Source organism: Phaethon lepturus, unplaced genomic scaffold (genome assembly GCF_000687285.1).
Source record: "Phaethon lepturus isolate BGI_N335 unplaced genomic scaffold, ASM68728v1 scaffold18731, whole genome shotgun sequence".
NCBI classification, from domain to species: domain Eukaryota; kingdom Metazoa; phylum Chordata; class Aves; order Phaethontiformes; family Phaethontidae; genus Phaethon; species Phaethon lepturus.
In genome coordinates this window covers 29,794-39,678 of record NW_010515742.1, presented here as the reverse complement: position 1 = coordinate 39,678, position 9,885 = coordinate 29,794, and the positions used below count along the sequence as shown (strand labels likewise).

Below are 9,885 nucleotides of genomic sequence, written 5' to 3'. Positions count from 1 at the left end.
GAGCCCCGCACTGAAGCACAGGGACAAACGGGGCTGGAGAAGCACCACCCCGACCATCTCCCAGGCCTGAGGCAGGATCCGCCAGATCGCTGCTGCTCCTTGCAAGGGCTTCGCGACTTGGCCTTCGCAGAACCCTCTCAGCCGGGCGAGTGGCGAAATACCTTCTGTGTGTGGAGAGCAGAGATCAAGCAACCGCCCGGCCTCAGGACCGGGACCAGCAGCCCGCTTGGACAAGCCGAGCCTCCAGCAGCCTGGCCACACACTTGCTCAGCGGCAAGTAAAACGAGAGGGAAGAGCTCGTATTTTCTCCCACCATCTTGATTCCAGTGTAATCAAAATCCATTTAAGCTCTGATTAAAAGGTTTGATCAACCACAAAACCCACACCTGTCAGCAGAACAAAGACCTCCATCCCTAAACTCTCAAACACAAGCACCTGCAACCGGTACACGCAGAGCCTCTCCGCTCCCGGCTGTGGCGGACCTGCCGTCACAAGCCCTGGCAGCATCGCCATCGCTCTGCCAGGCACTTCTCTCTGCAGAAATGGTACCGCGACGGGCACGAAGCGAGCCTGTTTGCTAAGCCAGGGGCTGTGTTCCTGGTAAGTCGGAGTCCTGCGTTTTAAATCAGGGCTGCGGTGGGAAGGAAGTCACCTTCAAATGGTGTTAACGGTGACATTTTAAAACAAACAGTGTGTTGCTATTGTGGGAGCGCTTTGCTCCTGCTTAACACTTGATGCTTTATGTGAATGCAAAGAGAAAAATGTCCCGGCGCTTTTTAGTCAGCAGATCAAATTTCTTCATCGTCTCTCGTGCACACGCAAACACACGCACACACTGCTCGTTAAACTGCAAATGTTTCAGCACTCTTTTATAATACTTTATTTAAAAAACTGAAAACATTATCAGTAGGAGGATCGACTGCAACAGTTGTGAAGTTCTCATGAATCTCCCCAATGCCAGATGCTTAAATAACAGTGCGGAGGGGAGATGTGCGTGCAGCCCCTGCCACCCCCAGCAAGTGCAGAGCAGGACTCTGGCTCTGGTGCTTCCCTGGACAAGCAGCCACCCAGCACTTCCACTGCTCCTGAGCCTCATCGCCCATTTAGATGTGAGGGGTTTACATCCTGTCGGCTGCAGCATTCGTAATCGCACGTATCCTCCTCATACGCACCTTGCTGAGACAAAAAATGGGGAATTTGAGCGTTCTTGGTTTGAGGTCCCGGCCCAGATGTGGATAAAGGAATGGAGGTGAGGCTGCCAGCTGAGAGCCGAAGAGGACAGACTCTTGCAAGCAGACATTCCCCTCCCAGTGCAAAATGGCGAGCTGGATGCACAGGTGATGGGCACACTCTTCTCATCTGGGAGGCAGTTCGGCTGCCCACGTAATGCTTGGATCGCTCTGAAGATGGTTATCGTTTACGGACGACACCAAGTTGGGTGGGAGTGTTGATCTGCTGGAGGGTAGGAGGGCTCTGCAGAGGGATCTGGACAGGCTGGATCGATGGGCAGAGGTCAACTGTATGAGGTTTAATAAGGCCAAGTGCCGGGTCCTGCACTTGGGTCACAACAACCCCACACAACGCTACAGGCTCGGGGAGGAGTGGCTGGAGAGCTGCCCGGCGGAAAGGGACCTGGGGGTGCTGGTCGACAGCCGGCTGAATATGAGCTGGCAGTGTGCCCAGGTGGCCAAGAAGGCCAACAGCATCCTGGCCTGTATCAGAAATAGTGTGGCCAGCAGGAGCAGGGCAGTGATCGTGCCCCTGTACTCGGCGCTGGTGAGGCCGCACCTCGAATCCTGTGTTCAGTGTTGGGCCCCGCACTACAAGAAGGACGTTGAGGGGCTGGAGCGTGTCCAGAGAAGGGCAACGGAGCTGGTGAGGGCTCTAGAGAAGAAGTCTGATGAGGAGCAGCTGAGGGAACTGGGGGTGTTCAGTCCGGAGAAGAGGAGGCTGAGGGGAGACCTCATCGCTTTCTACAACTACCTGAAAGGGGGTTGTGGTGAGGTGGGGGTTGGTCTCTTCTCCCGAGTAACAAGTAATATCCCAAGAGGAAATGGCCTCAAGTTGCGCCAGGGGAGGGTTAGACTAGATATTAGGAAAAATTTCTTCACTGAGAGGGTGGTCAAACATTGGAACAAGCTGCCCAGGGAGGTGGTGGAGTCACTATCACTGGAAGCGTTCAAAAAACATGTAGCCATAGCACTTCAGGACATGGTTTAGTGGGCACAGTGGTGTTGGGTTGATGGTTTGACTTGATGGTCTTAGAGGTCTTTTCCAACCTTAATGATTCTGTGATTCTGTGATCCTGCACAATGGAGTGCAACCCAAAAGCTCCTGAACAAGCTGGTAAGCCCCGCGGCCTCACTTCCTGTGGACGGCCCAGTTGAGATCCAGACACCTCCCATCTGTATTCACAGCGCGCTGCCACCGATTACCCATGCAGAACCCGAGAGCACCGACAAAGGCGGCTCCCTGATCCTAGCAGGCTTGTGTGCTGCCATCTTAAAGGTTTCTGCTCCACTTTTTCCAGAGTTTCCACTCTATGCTCAATGCAGGCAGCAAGTTTGGCTAGAGAGCAAGCATTCTCTCTGCTACCAGGTCCAGAAAAGCTGGCAAAGAGCAGGTCAGGCAATGACTCAATGAGCAGGCAATCCTCTCTAACCACAGAGGGCTTAGATACACCCCCCAAAAGGCAAAGGGACTGCTGAACAGTCCCTGAATCACAGGGAACAGAGACAACAGGGACCGCAAATCTCCAAATTCACTGAAGAGATTGAGTTATGGTGTCACCTAGCTCAGCGTAAGACGACGACAGGACAAGAGGCAACAGGCATGAATTGAAGCACATCAACTTCCGTCTGAAGAACACAAAACACTTTTACTGTGAGGGTGACCGAGTACTGGCACAGATTGACCAAGGAGGTGGTGGAGTCTCTATCCTTGGAGATATTCAAAAGCCATTTGGACATGGGCCTGGGCAACCGGCTTTGGGTGGCCCTGCTTGAGCAGGGGGGTTGGACCAGATGACCTTGAGAGGCCCTTTCCAACCTCCATCAGTTTGTGATTCTGTGATGGTGTGATCAGCAGGTCTAAGCACAAAGAATAAATCACTAAGGGCTTGAGTTAGGCAAGAAGATGGTGGTGTGGGAGCAGGATCAGGCAGCACAGGGCAGAAGGAAAGCAACTCATTATCTGCTTGATGACAAAGCAGGAGGTTATCCTGCCTTACGCTCCTGAGAGTGTAAGTCAACATATGGATTATACATACGTGCAAATGCTCTTTCTGTGGGCCTGATGGTATGTTCACATGTGCCAGCAGAACAAGGCCCAGTCCAGCTGCAGGATCAAGGGAAACCTCCCAAAACCATAACCAGAGCCTTCGATGCAGTGTAATTACTGAGGTTTCCCTTCAGAATCATCACATGCTATTCTGGTTAGGAAAGGAAAGTATTTCTCAAAGGCAGAATTTCTATCTAAGATGGAGTTTTGCATGCAGTGAATCACGTTTTCCTTCACAAAACCCACATCTGTGTAAAGAAGCATACTGAGTGTTGTGCCAGCACTGGGAACCATAAAGTGAAAGAAATAATAATAAGGAAATGCAGTATCAAAAAACAGTCTGCAAGATTATGGTCTTTGAATGATGGTTGGCAAAGACAGCCTGCTGCTTGCTGTAAGGGGAGTGTGGTAGGAATCAGAGAAGGTCTGAAATCTTTAACTACTTCTCATCCAAGGACTGATACAGATAATATGGATCTGAGGACAAATTAGAGACATAACCTTACCAGCAGTCCCTTCCCTGAGGAAATGCCAGCGCTAGGCCGGTCTGTGCTGCTGTGAAGAGGATGCTGATCCCAACTTCTAATTAGAGAGATGACATAAAGTCAAATGTTCCTGAGCAGGATGTCTGATAAGTTGTTGTAATGCCTCTGCGCAGAATCGGAAAAGGGTGGGGGAAGACTGTTTCACAGCAGTGACTGGAAAGGAAGAGGAGAGACATGGCAAATATCCAGCAGAAGAAACTCATAGGCTCAGATACCATCATGGGCAAGAACACCGAGTATGAGAAACAGTAAGACAGCTCAGGCACCAGTTCTACCTGACACAGGAGAACTGCACCCACAAGGGTCTGTCATGTCCCAGCTGGGCTACTCAAGGTCCTCTGTGTCACAGAAGATTCAGGATTTGAGGAGGAGCTTTTTCTCAGTTTGATATTTCACCATCCCTGGAGTCAGTATCAGCCTTTAGTAAACAGTCCCAACACTGGAACATCTAATATGTCTGGCAGGTTCCCAATAGGAAGCTCACATCTGCTGGTTTTCATGGCTCTGTGCTGTCTCTGGGGCTTTCAGGTCACTTAATCCCAAAGGACAGCCACAATTATGACCATCGTGAGCTGTTTGGTCTCAAAGAAAGATCTTAAAAGCCAGGATATTAGGAACATTATTTTCACAAGACCAAAAATAACAAAGTCCCTCGCAGCAGTTAGTAAACCAAACTATGCAGGCGTGGGAGGAAGCAGGGGGAATATCATTTAGTAGCTCCAGTGGAGACATGAGAGGGAGGTAAAGTGTAAATCTGTTCCTCTGAGTGCCAGGTGAGGATGGGTATCCATGACTGACTTCAGCTGAAGTGAGAAACATTGATCAAGACCATTCATCCACTAAACGGATCATGACCTGGAGTTATTCACACCTGGAGCGGAGAGAAACACTTGGGCATCGATATTCCAACAGAAGATACTGTATTTGTACATGAACTTTAAGCACTAATCATTAAAGAACAAAGATCTCTCCAGTTTCTGCAGCCAGTGTTGTCCCACCCAGAGCCTACGGTGGCAGATGGTGGAGTTGGGGCTTTTGCCATGCTGTCTTTCTTCAGTGATGTGCCCTTCTTCCCTGGATCACGGTAACAGGACATCCTCTTCGGGTAGCAGTGCCCACATAGTACTGCCTCCCTTCGTGATGTCCTTAAGAAAACTGTAAGACCTTGGCAGCTCCTGTGTGTGCCTGCTAAGGAATGTCTGGATCAAGCACCTGCCTACAGAGCTTCACTTTCTCCATCCAGCGATGACTGAAGAGGCAGTGGCTGCACTGCAAGAGGCTTTAGCAGCTACAGGCAAACCAAATGTATCTGGCCGGGGACATCTTAAAGCAGCCTACATTCCTGGGGCCATGACCCCTTCTCTTCTGTGACAGCTGAATGACACATGGATGAGACATGGGGCTGGTGTAGGAAACTCTTATCCTGCCAGTGGAGGTGCTGACTGAAGGCTACTAAAGCCCAGGGCACATTGCCTCCACCTACTCCCACACAGCCCTCCAGAGAAGGGATGAGCAATGCAGCCACACACATCCTCCCCCTCGCCCTCCTCCTCCTCCATCCTTGGTTCCAGGAACAGAGAGAGAGGAAAAAGGGGCAGGATTCAGCACACCTCTCACCTGCCAGTTAATGCAGTCACTTCGGGCGTGCAGGGTGCAGCGACACTACATCAGTGTTTCAGCTGGGGCAAGAGGAGCTAGCAGACCCGGAGGAAGCATACTTTTGGGTAACAATTGTATGTAAATGTCTACACAACAACAAAGTACCCAGTAGGACATCAAACTCTTGTGCACAGAGGCACTCTTCCCACAACAGGGAATAGAAGACTTGCATCAAACAAGCACACAATCAGACCGGGACACCGAAAAGCCGAGCACTGCTGCACTGGAGGTAGTTATCCAAAGCAAGAAAACTCTCATAAAAAGAATCATGTCTATGGTTTCAGGGAAAGAAATGGCTTTAAATGCCTCATATCTGTGATAACTTTAAAAGCTCCTTGATTATCAGAAAGTGCAAAAAATGAGGGACCACATGACCCAGGCCCTGAGGAACAGGGGGATGTACTGACCCTGTGAGGGAGTGCAGCACACGCGTCCCTGAGCTGCTCGAGCTGTGGAACGAGCCCAGCGGCTGCAGTCCGCTGGCAGACACACCAGCCAGAGCTGGACTCAGCAAAGCTGCGTTTGCCTTACACTGCGACTAAGCGAAGAAGGCTCGGAGCCCAGAGCTCTCAGCTACCATGGCTCGCTGCCACGTAAGCCCAAGAGTCTGGGGTCTGAGGCTGTGTGCTCTGCACTTCAGTTCTGGCGTCAGCTCAGGGCTCAGCTCTCCCCAAAACACTATTTCCTTAAAAAAAAAGTGTAGATGAGACCATATAGGCACAAATGTACAGCAGCCTGTGTTTCTGGGCCTCCAGCCCCACTGTTTCTATGCTTAACACCTCCTCTGGTGCCACAGTGGGGGTGGATCCAAGCCCACTCAAAAGGCAAAGAATATCCTATGAACCCAGATAACCCTGCTGTACAGTTTTCAGTGTATGACTCTACAAGCTGATCCTTCATTTTGGTTTTGGTCAGCTGGCTTGAAGGCTGAAGCATAAAAGGTCCAAAATACCCTTTGGCAGAACGTACCTCAACATTGTGCCTTTGAACCGCCCGAAGGGCTGTTTAAATACGGCCCTGTGAGCTTACAGGGAAGGATATATACATCATCAAACCATTCCGGAGGTACTTCCTCGATGACACTAAATGCTGGTTCCATGAGGCACTGATGGGTTTAACCTTTTGCTTCAAAAATAATCATTAGCATCTTACACAAACACAGTATAGGGGAAGGGGAAAGTTGAAAAATAATGTTTGAAAATACTTGCCTTTAAAAATACAGCCCCTCCCATGTTACCAAAATCTAATTAAAGGGATCCAGCACCTGCTGGCTCTGAGATGCCTTTGGTCCGAAAGCATTAGGACTCAGTCTGTTTTTCTGACCAAGTCTTTCAAGCTCTTTTGCTGTCTTTAGTCTTGCTTCTCTCCTTTGTGTTTCCAAGGGTAGATTAGCTCTCCAAGGAACAGCTTCTTGCAGAGGGATGTCCAGGAATCCTTAGGGTAACAGCTGTAGGTTGGCAGCCTGTATGTCTGCACCACACTGCCGTACGACAGAGGGTTGATCTATGCGGAGAAAGAGGGATAGCACCAATGACAATGTGTTGTAATAACAAACACAGGCAGCTGAGGAGGGCAAGCACAACTTTTGCATAGCACTGGCCTCTGTTAAAACATCAATACTGCTACTCACAGTGTCAGAATCCCTCTCTGGCTAGCTAAAGCTGTTTAGCCTTCTACAACATCCTGAAACATTAACAAATCGAGCTTGGCAAGGAGTATTATTAGAATCATTTTCAAGCAGAGAGCAGACGCAAGCACCAGCAGGATTTTGACAGCGATGCTCATTACACGAGGGTGTGGAACTGTCGCCTTGTTGCATTAGGAGTGGCTGGAGGGATGGGGGCCTCCCACCGCAGACAGCAATACTCCGTTGGGGGTGTGCTTGGACTCTTAGGAACTCCTCTTTAATGTGCCAGTTAAGCTGTATCTTTTGTGGGCCTATTGCTCTAATGTGCTAAGCCCTCAGCCCACAGCTATGCTTTAAGCTAAACCTGGTATCACCTGATACTCACCCAGTGGAATCAAGTCCTAGCAGAACAGGATGCATACCACACAATGCCACGCAGGGCTGCTCATTACCATCTTAAATTAAGTTTCCTTGGCCGAGTTAATCTTTTTCAATTTGATTTCAATCACCATCCCAAGAATGACCACGTCTGGAGTCTCTGCCTACAAAAGCTCGTGGCCTCTGATTATGGTTAGAAAGTTGCTGTGTTGGCCTTTTGGAAGATGGGGGAGGCAGACAGACATTTTAGCTGGACAAGGGACGACAGAAGCACATTAGACCTTGGAAAATCTCACTCCAGTGAAGCATTTCAGGGTAGAGGTAGGTGAAGCCCAGAGGATTGGTCTAGTCTGGCCAAGATCTGATGCATGAAAAGGATGTACAGCCATAGATTGCCTCCAAAAGAGTAAGCAGGTTACACAGAAATGGTGGATGTCAGAAAACAGACCATGAGAGATGCCAAGGGGAAGAGACTTACAGAGCTAGAGGAAGCTTGGACAGTGGGGGGAAATGGAAGGACATCTTCCTCTAGTGAAAGGGTCCAGCTATGCTGGAACCAGCCAAGAGGCTGTGTGAAAGTTGACTATAATTCACCATAGAAAATCCAGCCACAAAAAGCAAAGAGAGACAGCAAAAAACCATGCAGACAGTCACTACTTTGACGAAAGCTGAATATTTCTTTTGCCCACTGAAGAGCAACCAGTTTTCTGGGAGTTTGCCTGTACCACCAGTTTGCTTCAGTGCTCATGGAGAGGGGAAGGATGAACTCAGAGAGCCCACAGAGGTGGAGCTTTGGGAAGGGGTGATTAAGCAAAGAGTTCATTAGAATTAGTCCTGGAGACCTTTGTCAAATTAGTTTCCAAGTACAACATTGTTGAAGCAGAAGGAGAAAATGCCTGTACACAGAAGCATCACTATGAAGTTTAGGAAAAAGGCCAGGGCAGCAGCTCGCACAGGCTGAGGGAAGCCAAAGAAGAGCCAGACCCAGTGCGGTCTAGCCATGGGACATTGACTCATTAGCAGCTATTAAATGGGTCCCAAACAGATTCACAGGAAGCTAGTTCTGAATGCGCTCAAAATGATCATTTGCACCAGGAACGCAAGAGAGGAGCTCGTACCACCTGAGGTATGTCTAATCCAAACTCACGCAGCTCGTATTTCAAACACATTCAACAGCCTAAAGGCCAAGGATCAACCACAGCCTTTATGGGACATTCTGCATCACTACAAGCAACCTCATCGCATTGCAGTCATAGACAGTTAGCTAAAGAAAAAGAAAAAAATAGGAAAAAAAAAGACCAAAGAAACCTGTCCCCAAAACAAACAACAGTAAAACCTGAGTAACTATTTCTGCCTATTTCCTCAGCTGTAGGCAAACCAGTATGTTTTAAGTGAAAACATACTGGGGGAGGATATGAACTGCTGCTACACAAGGGAGATGCACAGTGTATGTTCCCGTGACTATTAGCTACGTGGGCTGGAAGGTGTGGACACAATATTTCTCGCTGAAAATCGTCCCTAGGCAGAGTGGTGATACCGAGCGGTAACACTTGCTGTCTGAGAAATAACAAGGGATGGTTTTACACCCAGCGCGATATATGGGTCTGCCTCTCCTGTTATAAATGGAAACAAACAAGCAAAACAAAAGCAACCGTTTATTAGGGAAGTGGTAATATGAGTTCCTTTTATGCAATTTCTGTAGTCCAAAGCTATAATATACCCTGATATAATATACATCCTTTGTTTCATAATGGAGCTGTCCCTTTTTCCCTTCCTCTTTTGCTTAACCCTTTTCAAAGCAATTGCTGTGAAAGGTGACACTTCTAGCAGAAGGCATACAGATGAATGAAACTCGTCATGTCTTCTCACTGGGTTATCAGTTCAGCTGAGCCACACTGCCAGAAATATTTCTTCCTGTGCACCAAAATAAATTATTTTAAACACTAATGAAAATACTGAACTATGTAAGACTTCCTGGAGAAAATTAAGTAGCATTTGGAATGGAAATATCATCCCCCGCCCTCCGCCTGCCTGTGTCTGGACTTTGCATTCCAGTGACACTATCTTAAAAATAAAAAATAATCACTTGGCTGAACCACAACCTGAACATGAATGCTCAAAACCAGCATTATTGATTTCTAATCCATTGCCAGTGCCCCAGAGGACAGCTGGGAATGTATCAGTCACCTACAGCTTAAATTACTTTGGGCATAGTTACATGCATACAGCCTTACTTCCATCAAGCATGGCTCCAGAGGGCTACCATATGGGGAGGGGACAAAGCCACTGTGAAATTTCTAGAAAGGAGTATCATCATGTACCATAAACAAGAACTTTAGCATGTCACTTAAAAATAGACTTTTGAGATTGTCCTCTCAAAAGACCTATCAGAAAGTG

The 9,885-nt window shown here is 48.4% G+C and overlaps 1 protein-coding gene across 1 annotated transcript in view; it reads right to left on the bottom strand.

The window, feature by feature from the left end:
• Positions 1–6,670: 6,670 nt before the first annotated feature.
• PIGQ (phosphatidylinositol glycan anchor biosynthesis, class Q) overlaps positions 6,671–9,885 on the bottom strand; it is a 29,222-nt gene continuing 26,007 nt past the window's right edge. Inside the window, exon 10 of the mRNA XM_010295873.1 lies at positions 6,671–6,986. Within this exon, the coding sequence (XP_010294175.1) occupies positions 6,834–6,986 (153 nt within the window). The 3' untranslated portion in view covers positions 6,671–6,833. The remainder of the gene's footprint in view (positions 6,987–9,885) is intronic.